The 21921-nt window shown below is 32.9% G+C and overlaps 2 protein-coding genes across 6 annotated transcripts in view; one reads left to right on the forward strand and one right to left on the reverse strand.

Moving 5' to 3' along the window:
- The window catches only part of LOC145935339 (midasin), a 94995-nt gene that overhangs the window by 30665 nt on the left and 42409 nt on the right, over positions 1 to 21921 (forward strand). The window lies entirely within an intron of this gene.
- LOC145935342 (uncharacterized) overlaps positions 1 to 21921 on the reverse strand; it is a 47521-nt gene that overhangs the window by 19441 nt on the left and 6159 nt on the right. For 2 of the 5 annotated variants that reach the window (XM_083036567.1, XM_083036568.1), the window contains one exon: positions 8510 to 8944. The exons of 1 other annotated variant lie outside the window; for it this stretch is intronic. In XM_083036567.1, the coding sequence (XP_082892693.1) occupies positions 8510 to 8519 (10 nt within the window). In that variant the 5' untranslated portion in view covers positions 8520 to 8944. Of the gene's footprint in view, positions 1 to 8509; positions 9523 to 21921 lie in introns of those variants that run through there. 2 more of the 5 variants (XM_083036569.1, XM_083036570.1) reach the window with 2 other exon arrangements.

Below are 21921 nucleotides of genomic sequence, written 5' to 3' on the forward strand. Positions count from 1 at the left end.
TCTTATAAAGAATTTCTTATATAGAATATTATAAGAATATTCTATACAAGAAAAATAAAAAAAGAATATTCTTTACAAAAAATATTCTATTTCGTTAGTGACAAAAGAGTAACAAAAATAGTAAAACTATCTTTTTATTATTCTTTTTGCGACATTCTATATTCTTCTATTTAAATTGAAATAACCATTTGTTTGAACATGTAATCCTTTAATTATTCTTATTCTTTAATTGTTATTTTCAAAAATACAAAATCGATGTTAATTAGATCAATTATTTAATATAAAGAAGTCATCTAATAAAATTAAATAATTGTGCATATTAAAGAAATATACATTCACACACTAATCGCTATAGAATCTCATGGAATAATGATGATTATTAACGTGTACAATACGGATTTATATATATATATTACAAAATGCAAGAACATGCTAATATTCGGTTCTTCCTTCGTGTAATCTTGGCTTATATCCAAGTTTGCCGTTCCAAAACGAATCTAATGTTCCGTGGGGAATGAGACGAGTAGAATGGTTAATGCAGGAGCGATAATCCGCACACCCATTGCCTCTCACGGTCTGTAAGTTCGTTCACTTTTGCGGAAAGCCGCAAGAATTTCCCTATATACTCGCGCGCGAATAAATTCGCATCATAAAGAAATGTCAGCATGATTTATTCTATTTACGAAAAATTGTAAAGTGCTACAAGAAAGATACGTCACGAAATATATATTGTGTGTGAGTATAGAGAATGAACATATATGTAATAAATAAGATGTTTATGGTTAACTTCTGTCAAAAACTGTTACATAACTCCTAAATCAAAATATAATATTTTATCTAGAAATGTATACTCGACGTTAACTGTAAACGCCTTATTACTTACATAATGTTATCTAGATATCATAATTTGGGATAATCCTAAGCTACGAAACCTAAAAGGATTTTATTCTTAAACACTTGAAAAACTTTTACGACTAAGCAATCTAACTGGAGCATTAAGATTATACTCTTATCTAAGACCCGCAAAATTGGGTTACCCAAATGGCCATTTTTCAGACGGAATTCCCTCGAGCCATAGATCTCGCGATTTACCGAAGTATAAACAAGCTATTTTTCCTCAAGTCAGAGATTTTGTGGAGTTTTTTTTTAATCCACAACAGCACGTATTCACTTGAAAAAGAAAAGAGAAAAAATACCAATGACAATAATAATCATTGTATATCGAATCGCTGACACGAGGCGAAAATGTCGCGGTGTAATAAATTTTCATTACTCGATAGCATGGACCATTTGGACGCAGTTATGCAATATAGAACTAACTATTAATTTTTTTTTATTTCGAGATTTTTATTGCAAATTGTGCCTGATACATTAAAAATCTCGAAATCGAAAAAATTGGTGATTGGTTCACTCACCCTATATTGCATAACTGCGTCCATTTATGTAACTCGTTAAATTACGTTTCGCGCTACATAGAAAAACGGAATGGTAGCTTTATTAGTATGAGTACACCAACGACAGTGTAACCCAATTTGCAATTTGTGCGGAAACATCGAAACAGTCGATAAAAGTTTGACAATAAATTAAGCACCATTACACATGCTACAGCCAAATTAAACTCGTTTTAATCTTTAACTTATTCTTTGTCTCTTCAACGGATACGTTAAATAGCTTTTTATAAAATTATATACCTAATTTTTTTTTTCCTCATTTTTTTTGCCTCGATTCAAACAATGTGATATCTATTCATGTTTAACGAAATAAAGTCGAGAGGTTTTGTGTCATTAAATATTTTTCGAGTTCTGTATATTTGCATTATAATTAAGTAATAAAATCTTGAGAGGGGTATATTAAGAGCTTGGGCACGAATGAAAATCTAATTGTAAGTAATTGAAAATACTAACTTTCTATACGCGGCTCTTTTCCTTCATATTAATAAAATTGGGATTGAATTACGTTCCTGCAAAGCAATTTCAAGATCAAAGCTACGCTACTTCCGTTTTCGCTGTGAGCAACGGAAAGTAGAAGATGCGGAAGTGGAAGACGACGGAGAGAAGCGCGGTTTCACAGTTCTCTGGGAGCGTTACATTCGCGATTAATTCACAAATTTTGTCGTAAAGTCGTAAACGCCGCTTTTATTCCCTTTATATAACTTCGGGGGCAATTCCGAATAAACGTCACGTGTACTTACGCACGGTTGCGCTGTAACTTTTCTTCGTCTCTTTTAGTTTTAATTGCGTCGGCAGATTTTTTTATAACTTGCGCATTAAGGCTCCTGGCTCCTTTCCGACCATGTCGAAATCGTGACGTCAAAGGCGAGAAAACACACGCTAAAATTACGCTAAAGATTTTTAGGATTGCGGTCAATTTTTAACATTTCAAATGTCGAAAGCATCAGCAAGATTGATCGATCAATTATTCAAATGATTTTTCCTCCTTTGATCCTGGTCGATTAAACGCTTCGAAGTAACTAGTGCCTAATGTGGCGTAGTAGTATTTCGTACCGTCACTTCTTGAAACAAAGAATCGAGTGCCTTATAAATAAGATCATCTTAAAATTCGCAGTAACTTATATTCTTTTAGTGAAACAATAAAGCTTAACATCGTTAAAAAAAATCTCTAAGCGTCAGCAAAAATATATTTATTTACGCGCGTAAAACTTGTCCCGCGCGTAGTAGCGTGAAGTTGGTAGTAGCGAATCCGCGTGACGTCACGATTACTTAAACCACCGGTCAGTGCGAGTCCAGCAGTGGCGGAGCAGAGTGCGAGTCGTGGTTGCTCCGTGTCGCGGCTCGATTTCGCACGCGAATAAACCGGGAGTGCAAGTCCGGGGGTGTCGAATATCGTTGCGGATCGAATAATCTTGCGACAAATTGTTCGCACGGTCGCGCAATCGGCCAGTTTCCTCAGATATACGACGAGATCGCTCGATCCTGCCGACTTCGTCGTCATATTCCGTTACGCCGCTCTCGCCGCTATTTCCACGCTATTTCTCTCCACGCGAGCTTCGCGAGTTTTCTTCAGTGCCTCGAAGAGTATCCGGGCGTCGACGGGGACCCGGGAGTCCCGGAGGAGGCGTCGAAAGGATCGCGAATTCGTGAAATTTGCGCGATGAGGGGAAGAGGGGGGGGGGGAAGGGACGTTACTCGCTTGAGATAGCGTTTTCGTCGCGTATTTCGACATATACAGTGGCTCTCGCGCGCTATTTCGGCATTATTCGGTCGAGGAAGAGCTTGGCGAGTGCTCGAGCGTATCGAGGAGTGGCCGAGTGTCGAGGAAAGTGTCCGAGGATCGGAAATTTGTCGGTGTCGGCGATTTGAATTTGGGGGGAGGTGGCGGCCATTGCTTGAGATACTGAGCTACTGAGATATTCCGCGCAACGGTCGGTGGCGCGCAAGTGGTCGCTCCGCCATAACGAGAAGGCGCGATGCAGTTGACAGCTCGGGAGATGTCGCGAGCAATCTGTATTTCGATGCGTTTAATGTGATTAATCAGCTGATGGCGATATACATGTGTTTGGTTGAACGCGAATGTAGTATCCTCGGGCACTCCGCGTTTCCGCAATCGGATATCGGTGTGAGAAAAATAATATTTTTTAAACGGATATTTTGTTCGCGTTACTCGCGAATGGGATCGAGCGCGATCGAGCGTCGTGGATCTTCTCTTTTCGTATCGTCCGTTCGTTTCGGAATGTATCGTGTGTGTCGTATCGAAGTGATAAATAATAATTGGAAAAATAAAATGATAGGGAAAGAGCAATGCAGTGATTAGTGTATGTGCGATCAAACTATATGGGATTAGCAGAGCACAGCAGTGGAATATATAATAAAGCAGAGAGGTTAGGAAATTCACACAATGTGAGTTCATTTTTCATATGTTTATGTTATACTTACAATTGTTCGGAAAATAATGATTGATTGTTATTTTTAGGAAACTAATAAAAAAAAATTATATTGCGTATGTGTGATTTAGAAATATAAAACAATTTTTTGAAATATTGAAAATAAAAATATATAATTGTATATAATACTTTATTATACTATATTGATTAAAATGCTAGAATTGAAATTATTTTGTTAATAATGAATTAAAAAATATATTAATAAAGTAAAAAAAGCAATTTTAAATGAATGTAGAAAATAAAATTAATATTTGAAATAAGAAAATTTATGAGTAACGCAAATAAAATAATGAGAAATGTTGACAATAAGGTATAAGAGTTCATTAATCAATACATAATATTAGTTTACAAATTTAATGCTTATCTTATGATAAATGATAAAAGACTGATCAATTTTAGCAACTGAAACAAATTAAATTTGTTCATTATTTTCCGAACAATCAACGTACTATTTCTAATTAAATTTTGCCTATGTCTAAAATTTGATTAATTTGCCTCTTTTCACGTCTCTGTCGACATACGATGCATTTAGCAGCTATTTATTTAAAGACCGAATGGAAATAAGTGTTTTAAATTAGTGCACGTACTTAAGGCTCCTGGTACCTTGTCGACCATGTCGGAATCGTGACGTCAGAGGCGAGAAAACACACGCTAAAATTTCTTAGATGCCATTTCGAAATAAAAAAATATTTCGATGAAACAGCACTTCAGATGGCTTTAGCACATTCTTAAAAAACCCCGAAAACTATCCTTTCCCCTTTATAATCAATCAACAGCTGTAAAATGTAATATTATGAAGCCCAGTCCGTCTGGTCTTTGCACATGCGCAGTCATTCCGCATGTCAAAGTCTGATATCTCGATCATTTTACAGATGTTGATTGATTATAAAGGGAAAAGAATAGTTTTCGGGGGTTTTTAAGAGTGTGCTAAAGCCATCTGAAGTGCTGTTTAATCGAAATATCTTTTCATTAAAAAATGGCATCTAAGAATTTTCAGCGTGTGCTTTCTCGCCTCTGACGTCACAATCCAATATGGCCGCGGTGAGCACCCAGGAGCCTTAAGCGCGAATTATCTCGCTAGAAATATCATAAAAATCTTTTAAGATTATGATTATGATGCATGTGCCGTATGTAATTTCGAAAATAGTTGTAAGGAAAATGGATCGAGCAAAGCACATTTTATCATTATTTTTTTTTAGGCAAATATTTCAGAAAATATATTTTTTAAAGAATAATGATATGTATTAGAGTATAACGCTAGAAATTAAGGTTTTTACAAATCCTAATAACGCATCGCAATATAAAATTATTTTGTAAGAAACAATTGTGTGATACTTTTTGAAGTTTTGATTCTTAAAGTGTGAGAAATAGATTTCAATTTATTTTATATCTAGTCCGCGATTCTCTCTCTCCCACTTACGGACAAGGAACTAAAATCCTCGAACAATAACCGACGATTTCGCTCAATATGTGCTTTCGCAGAAGATCCTTGAGATGTGGCGAATTTCCGGTTATAAAGACACCATCATTCGAGTCTTCGGATAAAAATAGATCCATTTGTGAAATAGTTTTTTGCTCTCTTTCTCTACACATACACGGTTTATATCGAAACGAAATTATATATTCCCGGAGAGAAACGAAATATATCGCGACACGGTCCATATCCCATGCGAAACTCTCGAGCTTTTACCGTGGAAGATACAATTTTCGCGGATGCTTCCCGTGATAAAATAAGCGAACATACATAGGATTTTCATTTTCTGTGCATCAGATTTTCACCAATTTTCGAATATTTCTCCAATTTTATCGTGAATCTGCCGCGAATCTCTTTCGTTGTTTTTTAGAACGAATGATACAAAAAGAATGTTAAACTATTCTTTTTTGTGTTTCGAAAAATCTTTTATTGCGCTATTTCCATCGTTAAATGCTACTTTATTTCAAACACATTAATGTACATATACAATGGGCGAGTGAATAAAAATATTGTGTTCTCATCATTTAAATCGCCATTAATCGCTTACTACAAATGGTCCATTTTGTTGATTGCTCACGTTCATGGATGCATATCGTGCATATTACGTGTCTGGGTAGTAGTACGTGTTTAAGCTGTTCTATAGAGAGCATGTGACATAATTTCGCGTCATACTGCAGTAAATATCATGATGCAGGAAACGAGTCATGACCGCCTCTTCCCCCTCCATTTCTCCACGATAATTCTCTATAGTGACCTATGATGGAAATGGCATTCGATTACAAAATTTTCTCATGTTTTTACTCCACGTGCTATTACTGGGTTAAGAAAATTTAAACGCTCTGACAACCTTTTAACTTTTAAGAACGATACTTTGTGATTAATTCTGCTGCGTTGTTCTGAAAACTTCTTTACTGCGCTTGCAAAAGTTTAAACTTTAATTCGAGTTCCATCTTTTAATCAGTTTCGTCTATCATAGGAGGAAATAATAAATATACCTTTATTCTTAAATTAAAATCTTACTTAAAATTAAATTTTCGTTATAATGAAAATTGGAATTAGATTTAACTTTTATTATAATGCATTATTTAATTTTCACAACTATGACCGAAGAAATTTATGAAATGCAAATGATACTGAAATGATTGATGAAAAAATAAATGATTATAAATATTTTAACTTGGATACTAATTCCAACGCAAATTAAATTTAAATTTAGCTTTCAATTTATTATACCATTTAATGCTGAAGTATATAACAAGGCGTGTTCGTTAAGTCAATATGTTCATTGTTGACATTGTAATCAATTTTTTGACGTATAAATTAGCTATAGAAACCTCAATCAAGTAATTGCATCTAGAAGAGACAATTATAGAAGAATAAAAGAATTCTAATAATTTTTTAAATATCTGTCATATAATTAATATGAGGCTAAAGATATGATAACAAATTTTGTGTAATCTGAATCATTTAGACGAAACGAAAATTAACACGTCTAATAATAATATATGTTTATATGAAACATGCGCATCGCTTACGATAATATTACACTATTGCTTACGTCGAGAAAACTACACGTTCGTTAAAAAAAAAAAAAGAAAAAAGACGGCACAAGCTATTTCCGAAATCGAGGGATGTTCGTCCGAAATTGGCAGATTGACTCTTTCCTTCCATTTTTACGTCGCGCTTTCTGAAAAGGACGACTGCATCTCTAGAGATTCAAAAATGCAGGCGGATTGGTGCGAGGTCACGTAACCGAATAAGCTTATTGCGTTTTCATGAATACATTCAATGTTTAAGAGCTCTTTAGAAGAACGACTTAAACGCAATATTGAGAGAATCGCGATAAAAAGTTTAATTTTTTTCACAAGCGATAGAAGAGATGAGAGAAATTTTGTTTTAATAAATTCTGAGAAATATTTTTATTATATAACTTTTTCTTAAAAACTTGTGAGAAATACAATTTTAAACAATATTTTAACAATATATTGTAGATAAGGATAATTGATTGATCTAGAAATTGTTTAATTTTTTCGCTAATTCGCGAAATCGTTCAAATGCCAGTATTAGTTCGCTTCATCGCGATATCGTTGACATATTACATATCTCCTACTGAATCCTGCCATGCATGATGTGTGTCTGATGGATACTAACGTTCGTCGGCAATTATACCGATAATTCAAGAGGAAAACCATATACGATAATGAATTATGCGCTGTCAGGGATTGCATATTTGCGTAAGATATATTATATAGCAGAATTATAATATGTAAGCAGAATTGTATGTGCATGTAACAAGATTAACACTTGTGAAAGCTCTTTCCCGACATTTCGATTAAATATAATATAAAAAGAAAAAAATTACAGAAATAGTGAAATACTTAGAAAACTTCTTTCGAACTTCATTCGAAAATAATCAGGACTTTACAGAAGAACAGAAAGAACAAACTTAATGAAAATTTATTAAATTGCGCTATGATTGAATAAGAATGAATGTAACAATTAACGAATTATAGCGTAATGAATCTAATTATATCATTCCTTATTCTGAAATACTGCAAAAATTGTGCAATATTATCTCCTTGGTAATAATATTAATATTAAAATTAATATTAATATTAATATTAAAGAAATATAGTATCATTCCATAGAAAAGAAGTGCAAGCATATTACTGACTACAGCGTCGCGGTCTAGGAGTGCGAGTGCGTTTAAGTGAAAACACATGGGTCAAGTCAGACCGCGGGAGTTGCGACTCGATGCGCCGCGCCGGCGGGGCAATTAAAAATTTGCGCGCTACAGTGCGTGGACTAATTGGGGCTATATATATAGATCTAAGGAGAATCAAGCAGAGTGGCGTTTGACCATGCGGCGTGAGAGCTAACGGAACAGCTGAGCGCGTAGTGGATTACGGATATCGATCGCGCGCGGCCACAAAGCTCTACTCGCGCGAATGCTCTTTGACGCGAGAAGCATCAAAAGAGAAGTTTAATTTCTAGGCGCGTCCCTCGCCGTTATTAATATTACGTGAAGGCGTGTTACCGTTTTGCTCTCCTTTCTTCCACCCTTGTGCCCTCAATAATCGTGCATTGTGCATTGCTGTGAGTGCTTAATTCGCTCACATTTCACTTCTACTTACCGGCGGCCATTCTGCTTTCTTCTTGCCCGGCGATTTTCCTCGCCTTTCTTGCAGCAGGTTCCTCTTTTTCTCTCTATCACTCTTTTTCTCTTCCCGGCTCGCTCTTACTCTTCGTCGAGCACTTTTGCGTCTAATTGGCCCGCCGATGATGTCTCCGGGCAGCACTTGATGACGCGCAAAATGATGCTTCTTGATCCATCGTTTTTTCGTGCGAGAGATGCGTCATTCTTTCCATTCGCTGTCGCTCTTAAGGACGCCTCTCTGTGTCGGATATCGCCTTTTCCGATCATCAATATCGTCTCGTTAATCATCGATGTTTTGTTAAATTACGATGTTAAATTACGACGATTTTTGCCATGCGCGTCGCTTTTTTCACAGGAGAACGTAACGAGTCGTCTAAATATACCAGAATAAAATGCAATCTGCAGATAGAGTCTGTAAAAAAATTACATTTTGTTGAATACATATAGCCGCGATGCATGTTTAATATTCTTATTCTCTTCCGTCATGTATAAATATTCTGATGAAAAAAATATATGGTTGCAAAATTTATTGGACTTGATATAATGGAAAAGATTTATTCGATTCGTTATGGTTTTTAATTATATCGGGGTTTGTGTAAATAACAATTGACATCGCCTGCATTTATGCGCGTTTTTGTGCAGACTCATAACGAAAATATTCCGGAGAGCGATTCGAGAGATGATTGCCCCGCGGAATTCGACGTGTTCACAGAAAAGGAACGTCCACTGGCTGACGTGTCAGAAATATCGTCGCAACGAGCGCATCCGGTAGCGTAAAATCTCGTGAAATTCTGGGGCGAGATTCCGGGTTAATGAAGGTGTGTAACGCGGCATGAAATTATTTCTGTGCGAGTTGTTAATCAAATCAACCCGTCGACGCGAAGCCGCGGGCGTTTTTCAATTTTGCGATTAGCTCTTACAAACCAAAAATGAGTTTTGAACGATGGATGATACGAGATTATTTCGAAATACTTGTGATATTTTTTGTCCCCTTAATTAAACCTCATTCTGGAAAGAATAAATTTTTCTCTTATTCATACAAATTAGTAATAACTATATAATCTATATCGCTCGCATAGTATAGTTCATTTGTAAAATAATATTTTTTAGAAAATTATTTAATTTAGAAATAAATTTAATATATAATATAAAAATAAATATAATAATATATAAAAAATAAATATATAAAAATAATATATATAATAAATATAATATATAATATAATATATAAAAATAAATTTAATATATAATATATTATTAATATTATCAATGAAAAAATATTCGTTTCAGAGATAATAAAAGCACGAAAGAATTATTTATACGATATTTGTTATAATATTCTGCTTAATGATTCCTGCAGCGAGGAACTTTCATGGGATAAAATAATGGATGGGACGTCGGATTACTCATTTTACGAGATTGTTGATAATAGAGTGATTTATTATTTGAATTTATTAGTATTTATGGCGTTTACTTCAAGTTCTTGCATGTAATTAATCTTGGTGGATGTAAATCAAAAAGTTTGCACGGTTGGATATCCGCGAGACAATTGTTGACAATTATAAAGGACGTTCTAAAACGTAATATATATATGTTCTCTTACTCTCTTAATCGTACAAAAAATACATATACTCGACAAAACATGTAACAGGAGACATGAGATATTTTTATTTCATAATCAGTAGTAAAACTTTTTAATTTATCAATTGAATTTAACATTTATCATGCTAATACATAGAAAGCAACAACAGCTTATTTTACGACAAAATCATCTGGAAATGACACATTGATCCACAATCAAAATAACGCAATAATATTTGTGACGAAATAAAAAAATGTGTAAATTCGTTGCGTAATTTTTATTATCGCGAAATGCAAGTGTCAAATACCGCGACGACCAAATATATTTAATCTTGAACAAACCTTTGTTTAATTGCTTAACAAAAAAAGTTAGCAAAAACTTAAAGGTTTAATTAACAAATAATTGAAGATCAAATGTTTTTAATTAGTTTTGTTTTCGAAAGAAGTGTAGACGCGAATTATTTGAATTGGAAATCGAAACACGTACATATTCCTCGTTCGGAATATTTTAAAGGTTCATCCCTCTATTAGGCACGTTGAGTCTCTTTGAGAAGAATCCTAATAAAGTTGCGGATAATGTTGACTTTGAAATCTTCTGGTTAATAATAAATTATTCTTTATAGTGATATACATGTACGATTCTAAGAGAATGCTATTTTTGTATTATATTATAAAACAAACATGTGCATTATTATTCAAAGATTTAAGAGTTATAATAAATCAAAAAAATTAAAATAATATAAGAGTATATGAGCCGTTCGCTCGAAGAACGACTTAAGTTGACTTAAGTTTTTGCACAAAAAATTGAATTAAAGATTCAACGGTGTGATTCGAATTATTAAACATTATGTTTTTCAGCTTTTATATTTTTTAATATAGAGGTATTTTGTAATAATTTATTACCATAAAAACAAATTTTAAAGCAATATAATTGTTTTCACCATTGATTACATTAAAATCATATATAAAATTTTAAGTCGTTTTTCTGATGATCGACTACAACAATATGTAAAACATCTTTGATGTCCGAAAAATATATTATTAATATACAAAAGCTGCTTTTTAGCATCAATTTCAATTACACATAAAATAAAACATTAATTAATTTAAAAGAAAACTACAGTTGTAAATTAATGTAATATAGATATATAAAATATAGATATATAAAATTTATCAATGGTTTCGCAAGTTTAGCGATTTTAATAATGTAATACACAAGTAAATTCACGTTTTCCCGGAAACTGCATTTCGGTGCTAATGTTCTGAATATGGAAATGTTATTGCGCGTGGTTTCACAGCAAGGGACACTCCGTAAAGAGACAAAATTTTGCGATATTGTATCAGAGATCTTGTCGCTATTAAATATGTATACCGAATAATCCGGTGCTGACTACGTATCGCAAAAAATTATATGATCCCGGAATTATTTTCGAAGGAATTTTGAAATAATCCAATTTTGCTTGTGAAGAGACCATAGGTATTTTTATATTTTTAGTTGTCAATTTTTAATATGAAATCTTGTATAACTACTTGGTATTAATTATTTCAGAAAATAATTATTATTTCTTTAATTTATAAATTTCTTAAGTTAAAAAAGAAATAACTTGAATTATAAACAATTAACAATTAAAAAATTTTGGTGAATTAATTTTCTCGAATATAATACAAGTTTAATCTTTGTTTAGAGAAATTGTATAAAAATTAACATTTTAAAGATTTTTAAGATTCTTCCGAGAATTCTTATATTGTGACATTTAATCGCCAATTAATAATAACATATTTAATGCGGCTTTTGTGCTCAGGTACTTTTTGGGTCACTCTATATTAGATTTAGAATATAATTATACCGAAACAATCAGCCATTACAATGTAACACATTATTGAAAGTCATTTACTATTCTGACTAATTAGTGACATGCATTATATGTATCGATTATATATCGAACATTTCGTGCGAAAACCTGAATTATAGAGATTATTCGAAATTTCCGATTTACACAACTATAGCATATTTAGAACTAGAATATTTAGCTTAATATATTAATATAATAGTTGACAATTTTTTTATAAAATAAAATATTAAAATTAAATTGATTAATAAAAATGCTATTAAGTTATTAAAAGGAAATTTTTGAAACATATTCTAAGTTTGTATTATTAGACGAATTTTATATTTTTCAAGATTAGTTTTATTGTACGTGATAACGATTTAAAGTACTAATGATAATTATGCATATATATATTAACAAATTTCTCTAAGACGGGCGGGGGGGGAGATGTTGCTAGTTGAGAGATGAGAAAGACATACAGAAAGAGGAGAAAAAGAAACGATTAATTCCCTTGCCTTTATACATTTTTCTCATCGTGGCAAATAACAGAGTTTACGAACGTTTTACATTTGCTCACCAGGATATTATTTTGCAGCTGGTGCATTTCCTACATGACACAAAGTTTACATAAGAGAGCCATTATTCTAATATTTAGGGGAAAATTTTATCTTCTGCAAACGGAGACAGGTTGTCGCGAAATTTCTTCGGTCTTAAAGCTATCCTACCTACCTTTACAGCCGTAAATAAATATTGAAAAGCTGACTTCTTTATGATGTGTCCGTTTCTTTTTAGAAAACTTTTGCGGAAATCAATCTATTTTTTGCATATTTGCTATCTAATATTTCATCGATATGTTGTTCAAGTCTTTACGCAATATTTGAAACTTTTGTTGAAACCGATATAAAATATTAAGGAATTGAAAGAGATGACAAATCTACCGTTTTATTTCGTCTTTTGCGAATTCGAAAATTTATTTAATAAGATATCAATTCTCTAAGAATGTAAAATTAAAATATAAATATTAATTCTCTCTTTAGTTGCTAGAAATTTCTTATTATATAAGAAGTATTACTATACTGAATCTAACGAAGATACATTACACAAACTTAAAAAAAAAAAAAAAAAAACACAATCGAGCCATCTATGATTACCCAGTCAATAACTATCGCAAATCGTCTCTGTGGGATCCTTCGGCATTTCGGCAAGTTTCCTCTTTTTTTCTGGATAAAAAGTCAGACGAAAAAGTTTTGGAAGCGCTTGGGTGACCTATTGTCTGCTATATCGACTTTTCGTTCGGAGGGTTTTGCCGAATATGACCGAGGTAAATCCCAGGAGACAGTCGCACGGCGACGAGCCGGTTTCATATCCTCGCCGATCTGATGGTGGAGGCACACGGCTTCCATTCATTATTGCCGTTAATCGATTCATTCTCGACTCGTTGCCCATTCATTACAGTTGGCTTAACGCCGTCCTTTGTCAACGTGCGTTTATCACGAATTAACGTATCGGCAATACTACCATTAACATTTTGCAATAACGCTGGCAGATCAGCGTAGATATCAGTAGTGTTATTGTCAGTAAATAATTAATTTCGATAGCTGATAAATAGTTGCAATTATTCCCATTGGCCTCTATTACGGAATATATATTACATATGTAATAATAAATGAATAGTCAAATTATTTATCTAAATATGTGACTCATATCTCTCTCTTTAATACATGATTAATCTGCGCTAACACGCGTAATACCATAACACCATAATTTTCTTTTCTCTCGGTTGCACTGCACTTATTCTAATAAAAAGAGATAATGAGAATTATAATTACGACTGAGAATAATTAACTGGAAAGTAAGATCGTCAAATTCTGCTCATGCATTTTCTGTGAATTGCATCAAACAGAAAGTAGAGGAGTTACTGCTCTAAAAAATATTAGATCTCTCTTTAATAAATTGTGTCTTTAATTAAATTATTTAATTAGTTTGCACCTTTGTACGGGGTTCATCTGCGGCGCGCGCGCGTGACTTGAAAGCTGATTATTGTCGGACGAATGACAGGTAGTCTCCTCCAATCAAGCGTTTCTTTGTAGTGCTTTCGGGAACACCAACGAGTGCTTGTATGTGCTTACACGTTTAACTATGACACAGCTGACAAGCTATTTGTCCATGCGTACCATTCACGTCTCACGCACTCGTTGGTGTTCCATCAACGCGAAATGATTCTCATTTCCCGCGAGCGCAAGACGATACGTACACGAGCTAATAGAATATTGATTTTGTCGTAACACAATCAAGCCATTCTATCTATAGCAGCTTGCTGCTCGGATAATTTTCGTTTATGGCACGTGTAATCCGGAACTAATACGATATTCGCTTCCGGCCGATCGATAATTGTGTGAAAAAAGGACATTATATCAGCTCTACATATACTCTAGGCCTATTTTGTTTTCGATTCTATCAGTTTGAAAGGCTGAAATTATGTTATTATATACACGTACCGCCAAAAACGAAATTTGCTGCACGTTAAAATTTAAAGAGAGAAAAGATTCCGTTCAAATAAAAATATCGCGATAGAAACAGCTGTGTTAATTAAAAAACAGTTAAATGTACCTTAATGCAGCAATAGTTCGGAGCAGCAATTATAGCTAGATCTTCTTCTGTTATTGAATTCTACTTTTATTGAGAATTTGAAGTGTTATTTTCTCTTGCAGCAAAAGACGTTCTGCAGATTTAAAGTATTTAGGTCTTTTTCTGTTTTCTGATTTTTTTCTTTTTTTTTTTTTAATTTCCAATTTTATTTATTGTGTAAATGTCATGCGATAACAAAGCCTAGTTTATCAAAATTTATGTATTAATTTATTTGATTTTCTCCATTTATGAACATGTATATTATTATCGAGAGGAAATTTTCAATCACGAGAGGATTTTGAAATAACATTATTCATATTATCAAATATGTTATAAATACAACTTTTTATATATTCTTGGGAAATATTTTTAAAAAACCGTAAAGCAAGATTAACGCAGTTATAGCAATATTGATTCTTCGAGATTTTTCAAAATTTGTGTTATTTTTTTATCAGCATAAATCTCTAATGGAAAACAAATATAGAATGACGTGTTATAATTTCTGTCATAAATTTTCCTTATAAATTATATCATTTTATTCAAGAAATGGTTTTTTCTCCTTCCAGCAATTTTCAATTTGATTGTATATAAACCTCCGAGGAAAACCCTTTTTTTTTTTCGCTATTTCACGAGCTTTATTTCTATATGGTAGACAATGTAAATGAATGTTTATACCGGGTGTTGAAAAAAGCGCTGTTGTTTTGCACGGTGGCTGCAGTCTCATTGCGTAGCTTCATCATTGTTGGTAGCTTCGTATTATGACGTGGGCGGAGAGAAATGTCGGTTATTTTGCGCATAAAATGGGAGAATACTAGCACGTGAAAAACGTTTTCGACATATCCTTCGTTGCGAGAGAAATACGAGGGGTGTCTTTAATTTCAGAGGTGAATCCTTTATCGCGCCTGAATGGAAGTGGCGTGACAGTAATAATAATGATTTCAATATCATCGCGAGATATATCGTAATTATTGCACAATTTTTTTATTGGTCTTTCAAAAAAGGACGTAAAACACATTGCACAAATAAAGAAAAATTAATAAATTTGTGAAGCAACATGTTATATTAATATAAAAGTTTACGAACAAAATGCATAACGACATGCATAACGATTTGCGTCTGCTATTCTGAACCCTCATTGCATATTTTACTCAAGATTACACCGAGAGCGCGCTAACTTAGCTGAAATAAAGCGCACTTCGACGACTTTCGAGAAGAAAGTTTTATATGCATTAAGATATTCCTCTTGAGATTTAATAATTCGTGATGAAATGAAATTGATAAACATGCTAATTAAATAGAATTAATTATAAGAATCAAGTATGCGTTAATTAAATTTACAGTAATAATAATATTTAAATTCGATCATTTGACAAATAGACACTATAATAGAAAATTATTATTGAAATATATTTTTAATACAAAAAGTAAAGCTTAATAGTCTTTTTTTAAATAAATATCTTTAAAACAAATAATTCATCACTTGAGAATAAAATTGCTAAACTTAGATCAGGAAGAGATCGTTATTTTATCCGAGTGTAACATGAAATAATTTAGTAATTTTCATATATGGTATATAATTGATTAATGCCTCATGTAGATTTTATTCAATTAAACTTAATCATTTATCGTTATATCATTAATTTTTCTAATATATATTTATATATATATATATTACATCGCTGCGGTTATGATATATCGCTAATACTGGCTTATTTCACCTTCCAATTACAATTCCCTACCGTGTTTCTCGTCCTTTTCGCACATATGTCTGTTTAAATCCCCCGTCAGCTAATCTTGTCGCAGGTTCGTTCAAGGATCGATTCCGCGATCCTTGGTTCACGCGCGAGAACTGAAATTCTTTTTATTGCAAAAAAGTTAAACTTCGCTTAACTTAACTCAGCATTCTCGTCATGCTCGTTTTATCCCGTAAGTGAGGGTGCGGCAAGCCGGGCGGGTAAACCTCTTGAAAGAATACTCGGAAGAAACCGCGCCGTCCATTTTTAACAGTGCCTCGCATCCGGCTACGCGAGGACTGAAGAAAGTCGCGTTATGATCCTCATGATGGATTACGTTGTTGCCTTGAACTTTTTTCGCGACAACGAACGCGATCATATCAGCTGGCGTGTCAGCGCTTTTTCACGTTGACGGGAGGGTAACGGCTTCCGGTATCTCCAAAGCCGAATTTACAGTATCACGGAATTAGACAGATACATCATGCTCCTGTCTTGACGTACGAGAATAGCCCATCAATCGATGTAGCGATTAACTCTCTTCTCGCTTCAAAATTATTCCTGAACTTTGCAGATACTATTTCTATCTCGTTCCGTTTATATTTGACGCTTTCGGTAATATAATAATAAAGTTTGATATTTGCAAGCTTTTAATTACGTACGCGGAAAGTAACTTTACGGAAGTTATGTATAATTTTTTAAAATATTAAATATCGTCAAATTAAAAGAGATGCGTTATAAGAAATTATCGAAATTTTTTCCTTTGAACTTGAACTATCATCAATTTAATATTATATTTAATATTATAATATTGACTATATACTCTCTAGTAATAATAACAAATAAACGATTAAAATTAATGCTATTTTATCCTTTTTTACAAATTGATGATTTAATTAAAACTTTGTGACGCGCGATAGTTCCTTTATATTAATTCGATATATATTTGTATATAAAATTTTTTTAATCTGCAGATTCATACTCTTTATTTGTATATTAAGTAAAAAATGTAATAAAATATCATATATATTTTTTTTAATTGATATAAATTGATCGTGATATATATTTGCATTTATATATCGGCTCATTTTACAACAATATCTCAAGATAAACCAGTTAAGAAAAATTGTTTCGAAAATGCTTTTATAAGTTTGAGACGTTGTTTAACACCGATAATCATTCTTTGTTCTTTCACTTAGAGAAAAGAGCCTTACATAAAGAAAAGCGCCTCAGTTAATGAGAATTCGACGATGAGGTGACCGAGGAAGCAAGGTGAGCTTTTCTCATGTATCGTCTTGTCGAGAGTGGTCGGGAAGATAGATGACAGTGTAACCACGTAACATTTTCAACGATGTAACGTGAGGACAAGTACCGTCATTCAATTACGTTGAAACAACTGCTAAAATTGCAATACATATCGCGTGAAAAATATGGTAAAACGAAATCTATAGGTTTGCGCATACGTCAATATTTTTTAGAAATTTGTCCCAAATACGTGACATGAATTGCGTTCCGTGTTTTTAATCATCATTGCGTGACGTAATATTAGTCGATAAATAATATCCCGTTTTTGAAATCTTTGGACAATGAGCTCGTGGATTAGTTGCATGTGATTTTGAAGTTTTCAACTTTCCAAAACATTACACAGAGAGAATTTTCTCTTAGAATTTACCCTGAAAATCATGGTAATCGTGGGACAATATGGTATGGAAAGAATTTTATGAGAATTTCTCTGATTAATATTTATTACAATAAAAAATAATAATATCTATCACAATAAAATATAAAATATGTTTGATTAATTTTATTAAAAGTATCGTAAAATTAATCAAACATATTTTTAAAATTCTTTCCATACCATATTGTCCCACGATTATCATGATTTTCAGAATAAATTCTAAAAGAAAATTCTCTCTGTGTAGATAGATCGCTTACACGTTGGATCGCATAATACGTGAAAAATCTGCGCATAGTCTGTAGTTTTATCAAACATCAAACTAATATTACGCGAAATTGAATCAAATTTAATCTGAAAAAAAAAAATATGTTTACAAAAGTAATTAGAGGATTATTGATTATTTTCTTATATGCATCTCATCTCGTTATTATACGTCGGCAAAAACCACCAAAGCTGCCTCACATAAAACTAACGTGAAATCGCATATGCAACATAAATTTCAAAAACAACGTTACAGCGATAGCGATGGAAAACGCAACTCGTTTTTCGATTCGCATCGCTTTGTAACACGTGTTAAAAAAAGGAGGGCGCACAAAGAGAAAGATGAATAAAAATTGCGAACGCGGATCGACCGCGATGTGTTTGTGCGCGAGCAGGTATATATACCTTTGTGCAAGAGATGTAAGCAGAATGGGTTATAAATATTCATCGTTATTGAAACCAGGGCCGGTTTTAGAGACTTACGCGACTTCAGGCGACGTTAGAAGTATTCGTTTACATCAAAATTTTAATTCTAATTATTACAATATTATCTTTAATTTTTGGAAAAAAAATAAAAATCGAAATTCATAATTTATATCTGTTTATTCAACATTCCACATAAGGAAGAGAGAAAAGTTGTTTCGCACTCGCAGCGACGAACGCTTCTCCAAAGCCGGTGCTGATAGATGCAATTGGGCATATCGGAAAAACGAATCCGCGGCTTTTGTGCGCCATCAGCCTGCGCATTTTCTTCGTGCGTCGTCTAATGCAAAACGGATTACGGGACAACGCGTCGCGGTGCAACGAGGCGCAAAACTGCGTCGACGGAGGCGTAAAACTACCGCGCGAAAAGACATATCGAGCCCCGATAATGCCGTTGACTTTGTCGTACATTCGCGCGATAGAGTTACCGGAACCCGGACGAGCAAATGCGGATCTTTCTGTGTGCGTTTTCCCGATCGTATCTTTCTTTAATCCTGCGCGAATGTAGTTTTCACCCCCAGAATAAATCTTTAAAATCAGGACTCTCTTACGATTTTGCTTGGAATAAGTGAAACTATTTTTATCGTAAATAATAATATATTTAATTCATATATTATTTTATTTATTTTATAATTTTGTTACTTTTATTATTAATAATTTTGTTTATATCAATAATGTATATAACTATTTAATTTGAATAGAATTTAACATTTTTTAATAAAAAATGACATATTGTAGAAATGTTTATATATAAACATGTATCATTACATTTTTTTATTATTTCTTTTCATACTTAGTAGAAAAAAATAGATACACGTGAAATTACGAAGACAAGAAATATTTAGTGAGTAAAGTGTACGCGAGGTACTTTTTTTTTCGATTTGTTTTCATTATAGCAATTGAGTAGTCAGCCATCCCAACTGCGGAAGTATTATCGCATAGATTGAGAGAATCTTATTATGGTAGGACGTAAAGTGAGTCTGTAGGTTAAAAAGGGAGCAATAACGTCTCCCTCGCGAGCGCTTACCGAACATTCCACGAAAGTATTCATCAAATGAACGAGAGGACGTTCTTTTTTATTTCTTCCCTACGGCGAAATGGCCGTTTTGGAAATTCTAAGGCGGACGAAACGAGTATATTCTTTTTGTGAGATAATGACGATGAAAAAGTCCTGAAATCTCCATCCGATTTCGTAAACTTATGACGTTTGAACAGCTTGTTGTCAAAAGAAGCACTTAAGCTATTACATATCTTTTTCATTTCTTTGTGAGTACTTTCGTCCCTTCGTCATCTTTAAGCTTTTTTGGGGGGGAGAAATAAGCAGGGATATATTTATGGTTGCGATGTCTTCGTAAGGTTGATTTACATTGATTGAAACGATATATCGTAGAAAATTAAGATTAGAAGAACGAATTCTTTAATTTTGACAAAAATTAGATAAACAGAATAAAATTATATATTTTCAAATATTTATTCTAAAATATTGATAACTGGATTTTTAAAATAAATGGTCTACACTTGGACTAAAAATAAGATAAGATTAAAGTTTTATCACTCACTCAAGAACAAAGAAATGATTTTATACTTTCGAAGCATATAACTGATATATTGTCTGTCTTTGAATATTTTTGTTGAGGAAAAATTAATCTTGAATTGAATATAAAAATCAGATAAATAAGTGAGATAATATAATAATACATATCTATATATATAATATCTCTATAATATTTAAAATAACGAAATCAATATATCTCAGATTGATTAATTTTAAGAGCTTTGATTAAATTTAAGAGATGAGACACTCTAAAATGTTCATGGACATGAATAGGATCGATATATTAGCGAGTAATGTAATTAGTTTTGCATCGATATTGCAAATAGCACATGTCCTTATCACGGTGTACAAAGTGCTACAAACTACCGGCGATGTTACAATATTCAGAAGCTACAGGCGTAGCTTGTGCCCAAGGGAGGAATAGTCCGACCCTAAACAACAAAGTTATGGCAGTGTCCGTCCATGATTCTGCATTTACTTTTTATTATTTGCTGTTAACAAGCATAATTCTTGCCTCGGCTCGCCATTATTGGTCCGGCACTTAAACTTACGTGTGAAATATGCGATCGATGTAAAACGATTTTTCGCTCATGTTAGAAAAGTAATATATGACAAAATATATAAATTTAATACTAGAGATAAAACTGTTTAAAATTAATGCATTGAATTTTTACAATTTAATCTAAAAGCGCACATTATCTCTCACTGGTGATAATATATAAAACATTTCTGGACATAAATGTCTCCCCGAGGTAATGAAACATTCTTTTAATTTTTGTACATAAAAATAATTATCATTATACCTACATTCTTGTATGAAAATGTTTAATTCAATTTGAACACTAGTATAAAATTAAATAAATAAATTTCTACTTACACATTGCATTTATTTTTATGTAAAACAAAATAAAAATAAAATTTTAATTAATATTTGCTTAAATAAGTAAATTTATGAAATTTTCTTGATATCTAACATTAACGCATTTACCACTTTGACTATAGAATAATTAATAGCGTACGCAGAAATGTGTAAAGTCAAATAATACTCATATGCTAATTTATTAATTATTTAATTAAAATTAAATACAAAAACATGTTAATATTTTATAGATTAATTTAGCTCATTTTACTGCCGATCTAATTTAAACCCGTGCTCTTTAAGAAATGGGTGATCACAATCTGCATATGTTTGCATGTTATCTATTCAAGTCACGACTGCAATAAAACGCGGTAGTCTTTGGAACGAAAGTGCTCGCGAACGTAGCGAATTAACATGGGTGTACTTTGTAAGGCAGAACCACCGGAGTAATATACTACTTGCATAAACAGCATTACAAATATCGCTTTACGCGAGAGGAGTAAGCCAGTTGCAGTTGTGGAATTTACCTGTCTATTGGATAATTTATGGCTCAAACGAGCAAAAAAGGGGACACGCATGCTGCGGGCAATAGCCGCTAATTGCTGCTGAGTGAAATTTAGTTTGTTGCGAGAATGTAACTACGAACGGCGCATTATAAAGAGTTCCCGCTGGGAAAATGCGTTTTTAATCCGATCTTGCATGTACGTATAATTACGTTCAATGCGCGAGAAATAAAATGAGCATGAAAAAATAATAAAAGCGTCGTCTGGCAGAAAGATTTGATT

Source organism: Prenolepis imparis, unplaced genomic scaffold (assembly GCF_030444845.1).
Source record: "Prenolepis imparis isolate NDT839.2.m4 unplaced genomic scaffold, iyPreImpa1.0 SCAF_4, whole genome shotgun sequence".
Classification (NCBI taxonomy): domain Eukaryota; kingdom Metazoa; phylum Arthropoda; class Insecta; order Hymenoptera; family Formicidae; genus Prenolepis; species Prenolepis imparis.